At 40.2% G+C, this 21,482-nt stretch overlaps 1 protein-coding gene across 3 annotated transcripts in view; it reads right to left on the reverse strand.

The window, feature by feature from the left end:
- LOC119415252 (partitioning defective 3 homolog) overlaps nucleotides 1–21,482 on the reverse strand; it is a 369,801-nt gene that overhangs the window by 106,341 nt on the left and 241,978 nt on the right. For 2 of the 3 annotated variants that reach the window (XM_037682421.1, XM_037682420.1), the window contains exons 16-18: nucleotides 9,025–9,211; nucleotides 7,065–7,216; nucleotides 6,009–6,053 (exon numbers count right to left, since the gene is read on the reverse strand). In XM_037682421.1, the coding sequence (XP_037538349.1) occupies nucleotides 6,009–6,053; nucleotides 7,065–7,216; nucleotides 9,025–9,211 (384 nt within the window). The remainder of the gene's footprint in view (nucleotides 1–6,008; nucleotides 6,054–7,064; nucleotides 7,217–9,024; nucleotides 9,212–21,482) is intronic. The other variant, XM_037682423.1, reaches the window with a different exon arrangement.

Genomic DNA, 21,482 nt, shown 5'->3' on the forward strand with positions numbered 1-21,482 from the left:
CCCCCCCCCCCCCCCCCATAAAATAAAATTAAAAGCCTTAATAATATTACGAGAATAAAGTCGCACGAGACTTTTTTTAAATTGCAGCTCTCGTTTATTTTATTTTATTATTTCCGAGATTCGGATACACAATGCGACCTGTCAATCAATCCAGTAGGCGTGTCAGCAAATGACCAATCCGAAGCTAAATGAGTCGTAATATTATCCGAACTCCGACACCATAAATCAGGGTTTACTACATTTTAACTGTGGTAAAATGAAGAATGTTGAGCATCTTGTTAAGTTATACTTTGGTATTGGTTTGACAAATAAGAGATAGTTAATCTGTGAGCACATCAGCATCAGATTATTTTCAGTATCAGGACTTTGAACCTGCTTAGCCAGGTGGTACGCTCTGATGGGCTGCAGCGCAGCTCTGCAGGTAAGGAGCATTTAGCTTTGGATCGGCCATTTGCTGACACGCCTACTGGATTGATTGACAGGTCGCGTTGTGGATCTGATTGGTGAAAAAAATTTAACTACAGCTGCAAAAAAAAAAAAAAGACTTCAATGACTTTATTCTTGTAATATTACGATTTTATTTGATTTTATTCTCGTAATACTAGGACTTTAGTCTCGTAATTTTATGTCTTATTTATTTATTTTAGCTTGGCCCTAAAGCTCTGTCATAATATATATATATATATATATATATATATATAAACAAACAAACAACTGAATGAAAATGTGTTTGAAATCTAAATAAATAAATAACCATTACAGAAATAAACTGCAGAACTTTGGTCTTTCATAGCATTAACTGCTTGATGACTCAGTTTAGGGAACAGATTAGTGGGTTCTGCTCACATTATCATCACATATCGCCGTGAAAGATGGGCAGTCATGTTGTTGCCTCTTTGACACAAACTGCTCCTTCTGTCTGTTAGCAAAATATCTCATGACCCACAGGACAGCCTTTTACTCCCAGAAAGTAATCACTGGTGTACATCTACGACTGAGTACCTTTTGGATTCCGTTAGGGAATTTATGGTCAAAGGTTACTATGGCTGAGAATGTTAACTCTGCCCATGAACCATATGTTTGGGTTAGTAGAAAGCTGAATGAGGAGCTGAGTGGGGCTGCAACATGAAGCTGTCCCTTCAAGGGTGCGTCCGAGTCTGTGAGCTCGGCTGAACTGATAAAAGTATAAAAACAAGCTGCACAGACGGCTCGTGGCGGATTCTTGTGACTGAGCTTTCTGTGTACTTCCTGTTTATCTGTGTGTACTTCCTGTATATCTCTGTGTACTTTCTTTACATCTGTGTAACCCGTGCTGAAAATCTGACCTTGCAAGTACCCGGTAAAAAAACGGTTAAAAATCTTCCCCTGCCGTCAAGTGTGGTTCCTTTTGAGTAAGATAAGAAAGAATATTTTTCTATAATGCAAAATTTACTTATAAAACGACATACAAATGGTAATTCCCAGTCAGTATTACAGATATTAAGCTACAAATTGCTGTGATAGTAGCTGAGAGTCGTGCCTAACCCATACTCTGAGGGTTAAAGACCATGCAAAAAAGAGTGGGCAGTTTGTATTCCTTCAGGGATGCTCCATTCCTTCTGTTTTACCTGTTAGCATAATTTAATTCACCTATAAATGCTCTGTCTCGTTAGCAAACACCATCGTGTAAGTTGTGTAAATAATTTAGATGAAAATATAAAAATAAAGCGAAACGCTGATCTGGTTTTTAAGAACTATTCCAGGACTTGAGCGTGTTTTTTTTAAAAGCTGCATTAATAAGAAATGACTTCGATGTTCTAATGGATTTCAGAAGAACATTAGTTTTGGTGAATTCCAACTTCTTTATAAATATTGTTTTCTTCAGTTTAATATTGACCAGTGAAGATGAGTTTTCTCTGGAAAACCATTTTTCAAAGCACATTTTTCATGAATTGTAAATATTCAACTCCAAGAAAGAACCCAGTTCTTCAGCTGAGACGTCTGCTGTGCTGCTTAAAGAACAGTTTCTCACAGGATGCTGACGACACGTGGAAAATGTTCTGGACACCTCCGACGGTCCAGCGTCGTCTTCAGTGATCTCACAGAACATGTGGCAGCAGTTTGTGTCAATAAACGCTCGAGCCGATCACAGAACAGAACACAAGCCCTCGCTGTACCTCACTGTGTTTTAACGTTCGTAAATGGACCAGGGATCATTTATTTTAAAAATAAATGACAAAGTGACATTCTTTGCACAAAAAGTGAAAATAAACCATGTCCAGGTTTAAAAAAAAAAAAAAAAAAGATTTATGAGGCAAAAACATTTAAAACACATTTTTATAAAGTTAAGCATCAATCTATACATCAGTTAAAATCAGATTTGTTTACCAGGAACTGTTTAATGAGATCATCTTATATATAAGTTCATCCCATGAGTCATTAGGTTAATTATAATAAGCATTGCACCGGTAATAAAAAAATGGGTATTTTTAACTGAAACTGTGCAGGGAAAGTTGCAAGAATATATTTTTTTTCTGCTCAAAATAAATGGTATTTGTTTGTACTGCTCAGAAAAGTGCTTCAAAACATTATTTAGGATTATTTTTTGGACAAGAGAGCAGCAGATACGGTAGTTATTCATCATATTTAGGCAAAAAATAACCAACGCACTAAAGCTGCCTATATCTCAACAAACCAGCTTGTTTATAAGTCTTCGGTTCGACACGAAGGGTCACATTAAATGTAAATTTCACACATTTGATGCATCATAGAGGCATCATATCTGAGCAAAAAAGCAAGAGCAATCAGAGCGACTGCCAATCGTGAGTCATTGCAACAAGATTTAGTTGGATGTGTACTGAACAGTGTGAATGACAAAGTCTATTTATCTATATTCATTTCACAGATTACATTTTAAATATAGCACGTCGTTTAAGAACACAGCTTTCTTTGGCCAGATTAGAGATATAAAACATGCAGTAGTCCCTCGCCACTTCGCGGTTCATTTATCGCGGGCTCGTTCTATCTCGGTTTTTGAAAATAAGATTGGACATGACACTCGACTGGCTGATTGATGGATGAACCACACGATCGGCACGGAATTTTTAATTTAAAATAAACTATTTTAAATTATTTAGCACCTGCTGCACCTTTGTGCAGTCCATACTGCAGGATAAACTTCCTGCTGCAGCTGATCAGCTGCTCTCTGTGCAGAGCCGAGAAGTGGGCGTGGCCAAGAGCGCTTGCAGGTGGCAAAGAGCAGAGGAGGCAGGGAGCTGAAATCTCTTTTAGAGCGTTTAGTTTAGAAACATTGTTTAGAATATTGCAAGAGTGTGGGAAGAGTTTACAACACCTTTATATATATAAATACTAAAATAAACTACTACTTACTACTTGTACTACTACTCCTACTTTGCGGTTTTTCACTTATCGCGGGGCTTCAGGGTACAGATCCCTCACGATAAACAAGGGACTGTATTTATGAGAGTATTCCCGACTCTGATCAGATTATATAAAAGCACAGCTGACTCTGCTGCCACCATTGGCAGATGCACCTTCTACATAAATTTATTTTACTCCTTCAATCTTCCTGACACAAACTTGGAACCAAACTCCTCTCCGTCTGATGGCTGCCCACACACCGTTAAGAAGGTTTCGACAAAAGTACGAAACTACTAATCAACATGTCAGTTTGTTTTTTCTCACAGTTTCACACATTTTTTCTGCCGTTTCTGTATGTAAACTGCAACAAGCACCCTCCTTGTGTTTAAAGCTCACACGCTTCTGTTCCTCTGAATGTCTCAGCATCCATCCTGGAGTTCAAGCTGCTGATTTCAGAGGTCCGTGTTTGATTCAGTCAAGGCGACAGCGAAAATACACAAGAACCGACAGTGACGGATGGCTCGTCGTCAGCTCACCGCCCTCACCAAGGACAAGAGAGCTTCCTCTGCTCGCCTTCTTCCATCGCACGCAAAAAACAATTAGCGCCTCAGCCACATCCGAGCCAAATGAAAGAAAATCAAATCTGTAGTCACACAACCGCTGCTGGTAACTGTGTTGGACCTTGGACTGCAGCGAGGCGTCACTCTGCACGCTGAAAAACGTGCCTCGTCAGGGGCGAACCTGGTACTAAAGGTGCAGAACAGTGGGGGGAACCTGCAAGCTCGCTGCAGAATTTACACGTCTACATCAACGCATGCGATTAAACGGCTGTCGGCGAACGATTTGTGTCACATCCTGTTTTCTATAAAGACGGGCTTTGTAGATGAAAATTCCTGTTTCTGCAATTAGAACGGATTCCTAAAATATTTCAAATGCTACCAAATACATTATTCATCTGTTTTAGATTTAATGACTAAACAAAACTGAGCAGGAGATAAAAAAAATAATAAAAGAAAACTGTGGCCCCGTGATGGACCCAACGCCACCCGTGACGTGTGTAAAGACAATGAATGGGTTAAAAACTGGTTCATATCTGCATGTAATTATTGCTAAAGTGAACTAGAACAGATTAAATCCTAAACGTGGGGGCAGCTGGCAAGGTGGGAACAAACCGGTGGGCAGATGAGCAACAAAATCATGTGCGCCACCAACGATACAGTTTGGCAACATGAGCACACAAAGGCTGTAAATAATAATAATAAAAATATATTCATAATGCAGCTAATTTTTCTTGATTTTCCACTGTTAGGGAGTTTTTGGTCAAAGTTTATGGATGTTTTTAACAACTATGGCTGAGAATGTTAACTCTCATAGGGCTGGACGTTATGACCAAAACTTTTATCACAATATATTTCTTAATTTCGGTCGATAACAATATAATTCCCATATCGATATAAACAATATAAAAGCCTCAGAAAAACTGCAAACTGTACAAATAAATTAATGTTCACCTTTTATTTGTATTTAGATTTCAAAGAAATTTGAAATCACCGTCAAATAAACAAAAAACCTCTCAACTTTGACAATATTAATAGTTTGAACTGTAAACAACAACATAACTCTAAACTAACAGACGTTTGCTGAACGTGTTTCTCTTGATACAGCTGGGGGGGTGGGGTGGGGTTTGTTTCAGGGACACGTTGACTCAAACTTTATTGAGCTTCATCTTCTGACTCTCATCTTCTGACTCTCATCATCTTCTATCGAGTAGAAACTCTTCAGATGGAACAAGTTAGACGTGTCCCCACCGCTAGTTGGAACGACTCTGACGCATTCTGCAGCACAAACCTGCAGTTTATTGGATCTTAAATAGCCGAACCACTTAAAACTCATATCACAGTTACTGAATAAAAGTATATCGTGATATATATCAATATCGAATTATCGCCCAGCCCTATCTTCCCACGAACCATACGTTTGGAGTTACAGTGTTTCCCTTAGGTAACAGGACGCTCATCTCTCCCAATATTTTTTGTCTATGTGGGGCGTGGTTTTTTTTTTTAACCTCTGTAGCTTTTTAGCTAGCACCTCTGTTTCGTGCACTGCTAGCTTAGCGCTATGTCAGGCAAGGCACTTGGTTCTGTTAATCGAGCGGGGCACCTTCCTTGTATAATGTTAGAAGAAACAATGTCACTTCAAGGACGCCTCCGAGTCTGAGAGCTCGGCTGAACTGATAAGTGTATAAAAACAAGCTTCACACGCTGCTCGTGCGTGGCAGATTCTCGTGACTGGTATTTGTGTGCACTTCCTGTATAAACTGTGCTGAAAATCTGTTCTCGCAAGTAAAAGACCAGTTAAAAATCTGCTGCTGTCGAGCGTGGCTCCTTTCGAGCGAGTAAGATACAGCGAGATGGTTTTTCTGCAACATCTGTAACTTTGAGGACGTTTTTCTACCAAACTGTTACAGCTCAGCGCGATGCCGCCTGTAGGAACCCGTCATATTCAAATCGTAGCATCCTTCTTAAAGAAAATTGTTCTTTTTCAGGATCCAAACACGACATTCCAATACAACATCAGTGACGTGAACCTGTGAGGTAAAACGTGAGGCTGGTTGCAGCGAAGAAGTTTTTAAGTGCACCGGTCCTTACCTGAGTTGATGTCGGGACGAGGTGTGAGGTTAATCTCGTCGGCTACTGTTAAAGGAAGGAGGAGAAAAGAGGAGGGATACAAACATTTGGGGTTAAGTGAGTGCTGGTGGCATTCCACATGCAACATCCAGGTAGTGCTGCAAACATCACAACGAGCTTCTGCTCAATTAGGATCAGACGCCATGCGAGACAAAGAGGAGAGGTTCTTTTTTTTTAAGATATAGTTTGAGAATAGCAATCAGACCTGTTGAGATATCAACACAGCAGCAATCTGGTGGAGAAGATTAGATATGATTACAGAGAGGGTGCAGGCAGAGGGCTTGTTGCAGCCAAAGCAATCAGCAATTGTTTGAAGGCATTTCAAGGTGAATCAACACAGTGAAGTTCTTGACTTTGGCGATAGATGAAGTCTGTGTTTATACCGAGAGAGGGAAGAAAAGAGGGGGTGGAATACGTTTAACTTTAAAAACAGTCTGAAAGGAGGGGAACGTGCAGGGAAGTGTGTTCAAGGTGACATCAGATCTCAGACTGGGTGTACTGACTTTAGCACACCGATTTTATTTATTTAATGCAAATAGCTTAAATTTCTTTGATACGGAAAGAAAAAAAAGGTATTTTATTAATATTTTTTAACAAATTTAACAAAATGTCTTTTGCCATGTGGTGTAAATTTGCTCATTATTACTGAAAATGACAAGATTAAGAAATCTGTTTTCACGTTTCACCGTTTTGACGCTGTAAACTAGTTATTTTTGATACTTTGGGTCAAATGATGTTTGAAGTTATTTTTAATTAAGCTCTTGATTTAGATATGAATGTAATAGTTAAGGTTTATCTTGTATCAGTCACAAGCTTCTTCATGTTGTAAAGTTCATTTTTCAAATCAATCCACTGACAATGACTGCGTTTACGCTGCAGGATGGAACATGTGTTTGTATAAGTGATGTAAAAAAATAAAAAATATGTTATGTAGTTCCAGATGCAGATGGACTTTTTACAGCTGGAAGAGCTTTAAAGTGAAGCTGAAACACCGGAGGACAAATGGAAGTTCTGTACCTAGATCCATGCTCTTGGACTTGCGCGTCTTAATGATCTCCAGCTGCGTGGCGTCTCCGAACTGCTTGGTGCGTTTCTCAGACATGCTCTGGCGTCCGAATCCTTCTCTCTGGAACGCTCCGTCGGGATGGTTTTCATCTGGACCCAGAGAGCTGCAGCAAAGGTGGAACAGGTGGAGCTCATGAGATGGACTTCAGTTATTCTTACTAAAGTGAACTTGCGGCCAAAACAAATGGAAATCCGTGAATGAGCAGCCATGAACTTTTTAATTAGCTTTTTGTTATAAATGTAACAACGTCTAAGTCATTTCAGCATCTTAAATATGAGAAAGTTGTGCAACAGATCAACTCTATTAAACGTTCAATTAACGTTAAAACGTTGGACTGGATGGAAATAGGAGCGAAAGTACCGCAAACAGCTCATTATACGTCCGTCGACAAACTATTCAACAGCAGTAGAGCAATCTATTGCAGAGAATAAGCAGAGACCTTCCATAATGTGTATAAAGTTTGTTAAATTATCTTGAGAATATCATTCAAGCAAAGGCCTTATTTTAACTTTGACCTTGAACCTGAGGTCAAGAAAAGATTACGCAATGTGCTGTCTAGTGGAGGGTAAAAATTCATAATTTTGTTAAATCATCTTGAGCGAATCAAAAGTTATGGTCCAGACAAGCAAAGACATTGTCTTAACTCTTTGACTTTGAACAGTGACCTTGCACCCGTGGTGATGAAATGCGTACGCGACACTCCGTCTAGCCTTGATGCACATGTGCACAGGCCTGTCACGATAACAAATTTTGCCGTGTGATTAATTGTCTCAGAAATTATTGCGATAAACGATAATATTGTTTGAAATTTGACAATAATTAGTTATTATTGTCAAATTTAAGAAGAAATGTTGGTTAATTTTTGCGTGTAGTATCTTTTTTGACCACTGGATGGCAGTATAAGACTGTTTGAACTGAAGAATGGATAGTGAGGGAGTGAGCAGCGTGTCGCTTTAAGAAAAGTGGGAGGGAGGCTCCTTGACGTGACATGGGCTGTCTCTCCTGTTTTTCGGTTCTCAAAATGGTAGACACTCAGTGTGGTTTGAGCTCTTTAGCATAGCATTTGTCACATAAAGCTTTAAATAAAAAAATCAGTAAACAAGTTCTCGGCTTCTTTTTGCAGAGAAAAACAACTTTTTACACAAAGGCACGAGTTTCAAACGTGAATTTTGGAGCTTCGACATGACGGAGTTGTTTTCCTAGGTCGGCCTGTTAGCTTAGCTCGTAGCTTAGCTTCTCAGCTTAGCTGCTTTTAACGATACAAAAACAATTTTGGACGGTTAAAATGGATTTTAAAGAGAAAAGAGAAAGGGAGGGGTCAGCGAAGAGTGCCGGAGTTGATCCGTGTCTTCAGTAGAAAGAGAGAGACGATAAAGACGTTAAATGAAAATGAGGTCAAATTTTTTGATTTATCATGCGATTAATTGATTTATTGTTTATTGCAACAGGCCTACATGTGCATCAAGTTTCATTAAATTATCTTGCGATGATCAGAAGTGATGGTCCAGACAAGAGAATAGACGTAAAGACAGAGACGAAACAATAATACGTCCACATTTCAACAGGTGTGTAATAAACGTGAATATTTTTAGTGTTGTATAGTCAATCAACCAACTTTATTATACCGTGTCTGAACACGGAGCTGGACTTCAGGCTGGGAGGTCAGTTTCAAGGACGACTGCTTCAGACCAAATCCACACAAATCACAAACTCCTACTTTAACCAACCGAGAGACACACTGAGCCTTTGTGAGCGGAAACAGAAGGTAGAACCTTTAAAAAGGTCAATTATTTGCCATCATGTGGCAGCTAACCGACTCAGGTTGTGTCAAATGTGACTCAACCTTGAAATCATCCCAACATGGAGCATCTAGCTGTGATGCTGACGTTTAATAAAAAGGTTTAAATGTACTTTTCAGTTGGAGCAGGCGCCTCTTTGGCCCACGGCGGCGTAACATCAGCGGCGAATCCCACATCGTCGTGGGAGCTGGAGGACGACTGGTCGGAGAGGTTGGATGGGAGGAGCGGCGGCCGGTCGTCCTCGATGATCACGGTGTCGTCCTGCGGCATGTTGACGGTCGGAGAGAGTTGATAGTTTCCTGCAGGAGGAAGCAAACAAAACTTATTCCTGCCGTGATTTGATAATCGTGTCTCACTCCAACTGGCCAGACACGTCAGGTATAAATAATAAACGCTCAGTGTCAGGTTCTGGTGTTCGTCCTTCAGAATCAAACTGTTAAAGGCGTCTCTCTCCAAGTGTTTTGTCTGATGTAAAAAAAAAAAAGTGACGTATGAAATCTATCAACAAAAAGAAACAAAAGACCAAAACAGAGAGCCGTCGCTGAGGAATTTGAATTGTGAAAGTTTGTAGTTTTAAAGACAAGTGTTTTTCTGGACCGTTACTGAACAGGAAATGCACGTAAACCTAAATGTTTTTATTTTTAGCTAGATATTCAAGTGGGTAGAAATAACACTGTAGAAGAACAGACGGGGATTCTTTTGATTGGCTGAGGTGGCACAAAGTGATGGATCCTGGTGAAAGCAGGGAGCAATTTTATCCAGTGCCAGGTGCAATGGAGGAGCTAGAGGGTGGCCAATGGTGGCCTTGACAACCACAGATTAATCTATAGAAAACTATTTTTTAAGCAATATAAAAACTCCAAAGCTTCAAAGTTCATACTCAATAATCCTGGTAAAAATCCAAGAAGTTTCAGTCAGGTCATCTAGACGGTTTCTGTTTTTGTTGAGACGTTTCATCCTTCATCCAAAGGACTTCCTCAATCTGAGGAGCCACAAACAAACTCAGTTGGCTTGTGGCTCTTCGGATAGTGCTGCTGGCTTCCACAAGCAGCACAGTCCCATAGTGGAAAAAAACAGTTTGAAGGTGAGAAGATGGTTTTTGGGGCCCGCCCTCTCCCCCGTCAGCTTCTCTGAGGCAGCCATAGCCAAAGTGGTTCAAGACATCAAAGTTCATGCTCAATAATCCAGGTAAAAATCCAACAATGTTCAGTCAGGTCATCTGGACGGTTTCTTTTTTTGCTGAGACGTTTTGTTCTTTACCCAAAGGATTAAGTTCTTTGGATGAAGGATAAAAATTGTGAAATAAATGGTGAAAATAGTTATTTTATAAATTAATTTAGCTTTATTTACAGCACGATAAAGGTTGGTATGTGCGTTTGTCCACCGATCATTTGGGAGTGCGTTACTTGTTTGTGGCTCCTCGGACTGATGAAGTCCTTTGGATGAAGGACGAAACGTCTCAGCAAAATAAAAAAGAAGCCGTCCAGATGACCTGACTGAACATTGTTGGACTACAGAGCTTAGTTTTCTAAAATGATCGGGGGACACATACACGCACACACCAGATTTTATCACTCTGTAAATTAAACTAAATTAATTTATGAATTAATTATTTTCTATTCATGTGATTTTGTGCACATAAAAAAATGATTTATGACAACGTTTCTGAAGGTTTTGGACCGTTTCTTATAATTAACACGACTGAAAGCAGCAAATATGCATGAGTTATTAATTATTTCACTTCCAGTAAACAGGAAGTAGGAAAACACCCATCAGTGGTTCACTCAGCAGGAGTTACACATCGCTGTGCTCATACACTGACATTACCTACAGAAATACCATTAAAATGATCACTCACTGTTTATTTAAATAAAAACACTATTTTTTGCTGACATTTGTCTCAAAAGTGATTTTCATACAATTAAGAGCCACTTTGCTCAACAGTTATTTCATCCATCTTTGTGTTAAAATGATCAAAATTAAACTAATTCGTAAAGAATAAACTAACACAAACTTCCTGTTCAACCCCCTCCAGAGTTCACTGTTGTTCAAAACAAAGAAATGTGCAATAAAAATAAAAATTGATGGTTTATTTAGCAGGCCTGTCCACAAAAGAACGGGGTAACTTTGAAGCTAAAAAACACACTTTGAGGTCTGAAAGTACATAAAACTGCTCCGAGCTAATCAGCTTTCACCAAAAGCAGTTTGTCAGTGGGTACAATGGTGTTCTTATGTCAAAACACAAAGATTAATTCAAGCTGTGCCCTCAGAAACCAAGATAAAAACTTCCCTGAGCCGAGGCGAAAAATGTACAATAGTCTCCTTTTGGAGCCTGTGAAAAGCCGAGCTTAAAAAGCAGCATTGACATGCAGCACATGACTCCGGCTTTAATCTGGGGTTTGAAACAGGCATTAAAAAAAAAAAAAAACGGTGGCTTCGATGCTTCATAAAGAGCTTGTGTGCTGAGCTCAGGGAGAAGTTTGTTTGTTTTGTAGAAAGCGTTTGTTTCTCAGAGCTGAGCCGGGTGGACGACCCGATGGAGACGAGCTGGAAACCGATCGGGAGGCGGGAGCGTGAGACGCTGAGGTGATGGAGTCACGGTCAAATAAAAAGCTTCGTTAGAGACCAGGTTATTACAGGTATCACCACTTCATGACCTCAGTTTATTGGAGGATGTGTTTGTGTTGGAATGTGGCTCAAGCTGTCAAAAAAACATTTCAAATAAAAAGTGCCTTTGTGTATCAGGACAAACTTATTTTGATTCAAGTAACTACGACACGTGAAGTGATGCAAACCAGCGCATTCATGAAGCTCGACAATGTTCGTAAGTGTGGATGTTGGGTCTGTCGAACAATAAAAACAAACAAATTACTCTGAGTTGAGATGCAGTTTGAATAAAGTATTCATGCTTAAATTTAGAGTTTTCAATGAACATTTTCAATTCAATTCAAAGTCAAAAATACTTGATTAATCCCAAAGGGAAATTAAATGCAACTCTTTATCCTCGTTTCATTAAAAGATGTTATAGATGCTGATGGCTGTCGACAGAAAGGATCTCTTGTAAAGGTCCACCACAGTGGCTCTGAAGAAACTGGTCGCAGATGCCGTTTGATCCGTCCACCCAGACTCGACTGGCCTCCCAGTTCCTCCGGACTGGAGGACCGCCCGAATGCCGGGCTGAGCTCCTCCCAAAGCGATGGCCACTCCTCCCAGCAGCCTGCCGAGCTCCTTGTTGCTGCGGATAGTCAGCTGCAGGTGCCGAGGGATGATCCCGGTCCTTCTGCTGCCACGAGCCGTGTTTCCTGCCAGTTCCAAGATCTCAGTGGTCAGACACTTGAGCACAGCTGGCAAGGAGACGGGAATGCATCTACGGCACCTCTTTTTCCAACTCATTTGAGATTTGGGGCTGTAGTTGAGATATTATTTGAGCTTTTGAAATGTTAATCAGCTGCTCCCAGTTTAAAAAAAAAACAAAAAACACCTTGTTGTTATGGTTACACATCATAAATGTCCAAAACTAAAGAAGTTTCAGTAAAAATCTTTCCAGCTGCACAGCATCTGATACAAGAGGAAACAATCATCCAAAAATGTGATTTACATCCAGAAAAAGATGAATTAAAGTTTCCCAAAGCAAAATGTCAGAATGAAAGTAACAGAGCTGCTCCAACATGCAGCCACCCCGAGCGACGCAATTCTAGAACATGCAACATTTGTCAGATGTCTACACAACCATGTGACTCTATAAGATTAACCTTTAAAAAAATGGCATGTATTCAACAATAAATGTCTCGAATTAGTTTATAATAGCAGAATAATAGTGATATTTTTCACTTATTTTTGGTGGAATGTTGGTTCTCTTCAGATAACTTCAGACAGGCAAGTGAAAAACTCTTAAACAGTTTCATTTAAACAATAATTCATACTCACAAGTCTACTAGAGACAAGGACTTGCAGCCCAACAACTCCCAAAACTCTCTAAAATGAAACTAAACTGGGACCGTTTTGAACAAAAACTTGTGCGTGCACAGATAAATATGTCACCAAACATTTAACGGGCCATAAGAACATACGGCACACAGCTGACGACTAGTAACATTTAGGCACCGAACTAGAATCTACTGGGACTAGACAGTTTTTATATTCATAAAGAAAAAGCAATACCTGCAAAAGCATAAAGATATTTTCTGTTCAGAAAGAGCCTTTAATAAAAGCTATTATCAAACACCGAGTTTGACAATCTGTGGAATAATTAGAGATAAACTGAAGGAAAGTAAAGTATTTTAAATCAATTCCAAACATAAAAGAGAAAAATAAAAGCTAAAAACATCTGTTGTTGTTCTGTTGGGTTGTTTTCTTGTATTGATATTTATATGAGTTTTTTTAATTGTTTTTGATTTTTCCTTCCTTTGAGAAAGTAAACAGTCGGCTAAAAGTGGAAGTATTTATCAGCTTTGCTTCAGCTCTCACAATCTGGATGGTCATCGCCGACTGTCATGAAAAGCAGGCGCTCATGTGTTAGCAAAATATCTCATGAACGAACCAATTTTAATGACACGCTCAGAAAGCAATCAATAAAAGTGCATCTTTAACCGATTACGTTTTGGAGTCAGGTAGTTTCAAGATGGCTGCCAGTGGTAATCATCCATCGTCAACAAACAGTTCAACGCGTACTCGGGTACAGTTTGGGTTGGCAGTAGTAATTTTTAGTTTACTTCAAATCAGCTGCATTTCAAAAGCTGATTTGTAGCTGCGGGAGCGTGCACGAGAGGACTCGCTGTGCATTTCTTCGAAATTTAACAAGATAACCACCTAAAAACAATTATTTGTTTGCTCGACGTTATAGTAAAGGTGTGTCTCAGTTGAACTTTTCCTTAATAAATGCACTTCAAAGATCAAACTCGCTGAGGCGGCGCAGCAAAATGAAGCTGATTTGACGATAGGTGGCTTAGTATGGCAAGCTGATTGTGCCATTAATAGCCACTCTTACCTATTGTATGACGCAACGGCATGCCATACTATTTGAGTGCCATCTAGTGGCTAGCAATGGTAGTGTTCAATATTTTCAGTCAGAATGAATGAAAACGGTCCTATCTCAGCCAAAAATTGGTTTATAAATATGGGAAAAATTCCATAAATAAGTCGCTTCGGTGTATAAGTCACAGGGTACGCAAATTATGCAAAAAAAGTTGACTTATAGGCTGAAAAATATGATAATTAGTTTAAGAGGAATGAACTGCGTGTGTGTACAACAGCACACCTACAATAAAGTGATTCAAAGAATGGTCTAACTTGCACAAATTATTGAAAGTGCTTGTGAGTGTGCACGCAAGGTGACTGTAGCAACGTCAACGCTTTGCTTGAAAAAAGAAAACACTTTTAGTGGTTTAAATATTTGTATAACTGTGCTCTTTCAGGTCCCTGCTGCTGTTTATGTTGGTAATTCGTTGTGAATTTGGGCGTCGGAGGGAAATGCTGAACCAGAGGACTCGCTCAAAGACCACACACACATTTCAACACGCACGTGCACTCATAGAACCACTTAATCCCATTTCCCTAAGCAGCCCAATGCGCAACACTGAGAATCCCATCAATGTCACAGTTTGAATCACTGCAGCACAATCAACTGGCAGCTACTGAGTGGAAAACCAATGAATCTGTCAACTCAGTGGCCCGGCACAAAAAGCACAAGGAAAAAGGCTTTTCGTTTTTGTGCCAGGAGCCGAGGGCAGCCGGCATCCAGCAACAATGCCTCAGCCATGTGGATGGAGCGTACACCCAACATCACCTGAGGATCAAACCAGGGTTCATGCGTTAAAAGGTCCCAGTGGACCTAATAACATCTAACTGAGCTGCAGTGGAACAATAGGTGGCATTTTATTAAGGCTTCTGCAGTGAGGGCCATTACAGTGTTGTAGAAAATGACTAAATACTAGCAGGCAAACAGGATGGAGCATGACAGAAGGATTTTTTAAATGAAAAATGAAGTAGCATGAGGTGAGAATAACACGGACCAAACAACAAGCAGAGGCAGAGTTGTTGTTTCGTCTCCTCTTTTCATTTTGTCTTGTCTCCATCTATTTGCATAATTAGTAAGGAGGCTATTGCCAGGGGTGCTGGGCCATGAAAGCTACTGGCCTGAAGGAATAATTAAGTCGCTCCTTTATCCTTGGCATCTTCGGGGTGCACAGAAGCAGTGAGCAATTTAAGAGTGTGCACAGGCCAGAACGCAAGCCGATCCATTCTGAATGGGAATAATGTTGTCTTCTAAGAAAAACTAATGCATGATTTATGTTTGGTGGCAGCCTTACAACAGGCTTATTCCAGGCAACTGTGAAAGAATCCATTCCAGAAACGACTGCACCCCTTCACATCTGGGAGGTGCCAGCTACAAACGTCTGCAGCTGGCTTCTGAAACCAACCGGGCTCTTCCAAAAACCTTCCACTCTATTCAAACCAAATGTGAGTTCATTTACAGGAAAACACAAAGGGGGGGGCTACAATAGATTACCTTCCACTTTCTTCAGCTATTCCAACTCGAGACCACCCATGATGAGAGTTACACACTGTTCCTCTGGTCCATTATTATAAACACAAGAGCCGTCCCAACTCCCAGAAGTGTGTTTAAAAAGGTTGATTAACCCAAACTGCTCACCGATAGATCCCATCTGTTCCCCTGTCTGTGGTGGAGCGCAGTCACACAGACACTTCAGAGTTTTTGTTGGCGTTTGACTTTAATTTATTCCCGCTTCAGTTACATTGCTCCACCTAAATACATCCTGGTCATATACACACCTGCAGCCAGAGGTGCAAACTGATGCGCTCATGTTTATTTTGGAGTATATGACAGATAATGTTAAATTATTATTTTTAAATATGAATATTTCGGTTCGCTCTGAAACGACGTCTGTTACGACTTGGCGCTATATAAATAAATTGAATTGAATCGACACGTTTTTTCCCTAATTATAATTGTAATGTTTTTGCATGAGAGCGCCGTGCAACCCAAGGAAAATTTCTCTGGGGTGCTCAAAGTTTATTTGATTTTATTTAATCAACAAAATGCAAAAGTAAAAATACATTTAAGAGTTTAACAGCGTGTATAATGTACACTGCAATTAGTCACTAAATACATTTGAAAAAATGCCAACAATATTGTTTTAAATCAAATATTTGCCTTATGTTAATGCTACTAGAACCAAATCATTTACTTTACTTTGTATGTATGTAATTAGCCGTATCACGGACATACAGTTTAACAGCAGTGACGTTTGGATGGGTTATTATACGTTTTATAAGAGTGGTGTCATTAAATAGATTATTTGGGAGACTGGCTCAAAAGTCTGTGCATAAAAACATTTATTACATAAATATAGTATTCCACCCAGAAATCTTACATTATTCAGGCTCTGAATGTTGTTTCTATTAAATGCAATTCATTAGCTCTAATCAGCATAAACCAATAAAAGTATTATCCATCGTTGCAAAGTGAAAAGGGGAAATTGGAAATGCCCGTCCGTGTTGTAAGCGTGATAACTTGATAAATACGTGAGGTACCGACTTCCATTTGGGTCTGTGTCTACATCTAGAAGTAAGAGAGGTCACTAACAAAAATTGGGTTGCCACGTCAAAATCCAAGATGGCTGCAATCATATTTATATGTAAATAAGCCACCCCTATCATTTGAGGAAACTATGGGGTGGCTGAAGATAAATCTATTGTGGTCAAGGCCCCCCATTGGCCACCCCATGGCTCCGTCAGTGCTCCCTCCACTCACCAAGAGCTGTCACTCTGCACTGCCTCGGACAAACAAACAAACAAACCAACAAACAAATAAATTATATTCTTCTCCAGTGTAACTCCTACCCACTTGAATATCTTGCACCAAAACATTAAGGTTTACATTCATTCACCGTTCAATTCCTGTCCAGAAGAAAAACACTCATCTCAAAAACTACTAACAGTCACTATTAAATCCCAGTGATGGGGGACATTGACGCACCGCTGGTTTATTTAAAGTTGACATACTAATGAATATGTTTTGTGAGACAACCAATCAAGATTCAAACATTCAGATCTGTTCATGTTTTCCACTTTGAAACCTCATACAGAATCACATTAAAAGTAATCAATATGTTCGAGGAAACACCTGTACGTTATCAGCTGGGGAACTTTTTAAATTTCCATTATTCCTGTTGATTCATTAAGCTGTAATGTGTGAGGTCTTTAGTATTTTAATTATTATTATTTTTTTATCCAGAAAGCAAAAAAACGTTTAATCTCACTAACATGCGAGTAAAACTGAACAGCAGTTTGGAGTCCTTCCTTTAATAAAAAGCATCAAGCAGAGAGAAGTGGTTTAAACTTGAAAGCACAGCTAGCCTTCGTCCCCCCTGAGCCCCCCCACACAGCAAAAACACTTCCAATGGGACTGTAATCCTGTCCCTGTCTCTTTAATCTCACTTGGCCCGATTCTGCTGAGTCATGTTATTAAACAAATGCTGTGACACCTTTAGGTCAGCAACCAGAAGTTCAAGGTTTTTATTAAGATCTTGATTTTAAATCCACATGTTGGAGAATAAAGCCTTTTGTCCATAAAAGATCAGGCTTAATATTGGTGGTTCCAAAAAGAACAAAGCCATTGGACTGATGATGTGTTTAATAACCAGGAACATGACTAATGTGTTTTTAAATCAGCTGAACTTTACGTTTCTCCTATCGTGTGCAAGTTAGATGAAGTAGTGCAGGAAACAAGACCTCAGAAAAACTTTCCATATTCAGATCGGTCAAACCCCGACAGCAAGGAGGAAACATCTCCATCTAATATTAAAAAAAACGTTCACATTTTCTGTCCCCCCGCCACAGTTTATGTCTTCGTGCTTTGTTTGTCTCACGCCCAAGTTCAAGCTCTGTTCTGGTCACCCTGCACCACGCACACTCTGCTCCTCCACAGTAATCAACCCTGATCTCATGCACCTGTTCTGCTCCCTACTCAAGCCTCATGCTCTCACTCCCTTGTTGCCAGATCAGCAAACTCCCTGTGATGGTAGATGTCCAGCGTCCATAGTCTCGTCTGCCTGTCCTGGATTCCTCGCCTTGCCTGACCTTTGCCTAATTTGGGTTCTGTTTTCTGACCACGGTACAGACTCTGCTTACTATTATCACGACTACGCCTCATAGATCACGTTTTGGATCTGTCCTGGGATTTCTGCTCCACGGTTCTTGACCCCTGCCTGCTCTATTGGACTTCGCCCCTTGACAATCCTGAAAACCACACTCTGCATAATCATCTCCCTTTGCTGGAGCTCTCTCACATCATATGACATCACCCTCAACAACTCTTTCAAGGAGCCTCTCCCTTTCCTGACTGCAAAGGTTAGTGACCACCACAATAAACCTCTGAACCTTCACAGCAAAGCCACTTTGACTAATCTTCCTGTCTCTACAGATTGGACCTGTTTTTGGACCCAGACCTCCACCAGCAGCAATATTTCAATAAACCATTTTTACCATCCTGTTCTCCGGTGTCGTGCATGAATACAAAAAATTCAACCTTGTCAAAAACAATTCAGAGTGGTCAATGATTTAATAAACGTTTTACATCACCAAGACGTTTGCATTAGTTATTAAAGCAGAAATACAACACCAATTCTGAAAAGTTGTTTTAAAAAACAGAATGCAATGACCTGCAAATATTAAACTCAAAACATTTCAAATGTTTAAACTAAGAAGTTGGACCGTTTTAGGGGGGGTGCTGTCACGTTCTTGTCTTGTGTAGGATTCTAGCTGTTAAACAGTCCGGGGTCGTTTTTGCTAAAAAGTTTTGTTAAAAAAAGCACCAAATGTTTTTATTTGAGGTTTGGACTTCAGGCAGGTTAGATCAGCATCTGGACCGCTGCCATGTTGTTGTAAACAGGGGTGTCCAATCCTGGTTCTCGGGGGCCACTATCCTGCACGTTTTATTTGTTTCCCTGCTAAAACATACCTGAACCTCTAGATGTTCTGCAGCAGCCTGTTAGTCACTCGTAGGGTACCTTCAGGTGTGTTGAACTGGACACCGTTGTTTTAAAGGATGCAGTAAACGGTTTAGCATCAAGTGTTTAAGAACGTATTCTCAAATTGTACCATAAGAACAAAAAAGGTTGAATCATGTCATCTGGACTTCGTTTTTTTTTGTTTAAAAGAAACGTTTCGCCCCTCATCCAAGAGGCTTCGTCAGTCTGAGGCCTAGCCATCTGGTATTACCCAGAAGCCACCCTGACTCTTGTGTTTCAAGCCTGCCTCAGATACCCCTGAAGTCTGGCCTTTTCACTAATGGTTTCAAAAACACAAAGTTTGTTTTCTCAGTCATCCAGGTATATAACAACAAAAAAGGTTGAATCATGTCATCTGGACTTCGTTTTTTTTGTTTAAAAGAAAAGTTTCACGAAGCCTCTTGGATGAGGGGCGAAACGTTTCTTTTAAAAAAAAAAAAACGAAGTCCAGATGACATGATTCAACCTTTTTTGTTGTTATATACCTGGATGACTGAGAAAACAAACTTTGTGTTTTTGTACCATAAGAGTTTTCCACAGAGTGGAGAGCCTCTGCCCAACTTTACTTTGGAGAGATTCAGCTTCTGTAAAATGCTCTTTTTATATCCAGGCCTTTTATTGACCTGCGGCCAATTAACCTAATTAGTTGCAAAAAGCTCCTCCAGCTGTTTTTTATTTGTCCCACTTCTTTTTTATAGCCTTTTACTGCCCTCGTCCCAACATTTTTAAGAAGTGTTGCTGCCACCAAACTCCTAATGACCTTGTTTAAAAAAAAAAAAAAAAAAGTTAGTATAGAAATTTCAAATGTTCAAAACTGTTGTCCATTGTGGGAAAAAAAAATCTGGGTTTATGAGATTAGTGAATCGCTGCGCTCTATTTCTATTTTACACGACATCCCTGCTGCTTCAGAAACGAGGTTGTAGAAGAGCCACAGCCTCAACCAGAGGTGCTACAGCTAGCTGCTGCTGTTGCTAATTGCACTTCCAGAAAATAATAAAAGTCTATGTAAAACAAAACAAACAACATAAAAAACAAGAACTTGTAATTAAAATTTGAATTTGTTTTAATGCAACAGCAATCAAAACTGGTCTCGGCTTTATTCCGACAAGCCGTTAGAGCATCAGCCCCATCAGAAGTTTTGGTGTTCAGTGGTTCATGAAATACACAGAAACATTATCGCCTGCCTTTGCCTTTCAGTGGCGGGAGATTAAAAACAACACAAGGATATTATTGCTGTTAATATTTAGAAATATGAATGAAGGATGAAGATAGTTCCTCCAAATCCGAGGCCATGGTCTTGAGCCGGAAAAGGGTAGAGTGCCCTCTCTGGGTCAGGGAGGAGGTCCTGCCCCAAGTGGAGGAGTTCAAGTATCTTGGGGTCTTGTTCACGAATGACGGAAAAATGGAGCGTGAGAGGTGGATAGGTGCAGCGTCTGCAGTGAAGCGGGCGTTGCACCGGTCTGTCATGGTGAAGAGAGAGCTGAGTCAAAAGGCGAAGCTCTCAATTTACAGATCGATCTACGTTCCCCCCCTCATCTATGGTCATGAGCTTTGGGTTGTGACCGAAAGAATGAGATCTTGGATACAAGCGGCCGAAATGAGTTTTCTCCGCAGGGTGTCTGGGCTCTCCCTTAGAGATAGGGTGAGAAGCTCGATCATCCGGGAGGGACTCAGAGTAGAGCCGCTGCTTCTCCACGTCGAGAGGAGCCAGTTGAGGTGGCTCGGGCATCTGTTTAGGATGCCTCCTGGACGCCTCCCTGGTGAGGTGTTCCGGACACGTCCCATCGGGAGGAGGCCCAGAGGAAGAGCCAGGACACGCTGGAGGGACTATGTTTCTCAGCTGGCCTGGGAACGCCTCGGGATTCCCCCGGAAGAGCTGGCCCAAGTGGCTGGGGAGAGGGAAGTCTGGGCCTCCCTACTTAAGCTGCTACCCCCGCGACCCTAACTCGGATAAACGGAAGAAAATGGATGGATATTTAGAAATAAAATTAGGGATGCACGATATTATCGGCACGGTATCGGCTGATAGTGGTGTTAAAGTTAAATATCAGACATCGGCCATTCCATCAAAATAACAGACTGATATAAAAGGCGCTGTGTATATGTGTGTATATATATATATATATATATATATATATATATATATATATATATATATATATATATATATGGCACTGTTTTTGTATTACAACCCAGTGACAAAATTTGACATTAAACATAATCCTAGTTGAAGTGTTACATCATTTTCAGCCCCTTTTTGGCATCTGCATTTGGCAGCAGCCAAACTGACAAAGACTACGCAGAATAATGTAGTGTTTTAATTCCACAGCAGCGAAAGCTATGCAGTCTCTGGAAGTAGGTGTACGGGAAACAATATTGGTATCGGATATCGGCCAAAAATCCAATATCGTGCATCACTAATAAAAATTTAAATTGACTGTTAATCACTGGCTGACATTGCTCTGATTAGGTTTTAGTTTTCCAAATAAAAATGTAGTGAACCAGATGACCTCAAATCTACCAGATGGACAGAGACTGT

This window comes from Nematolebias whitei, chromosome 9 (assembly GCF_014905685.2).
Source record: "Nematolebias whitei isolate Nwh7 chromosome 9, NemWhi1, whole genome shotgun sequence".
In the NCBI taxonomy this organism is placed as follows: domain Eukaryota; kingdom Metazoa; phylum Chordata; class Actinopteri; order Cyprinodontiformes; family Rivulidae; genus Nematolebias; species Nematolebias whitei.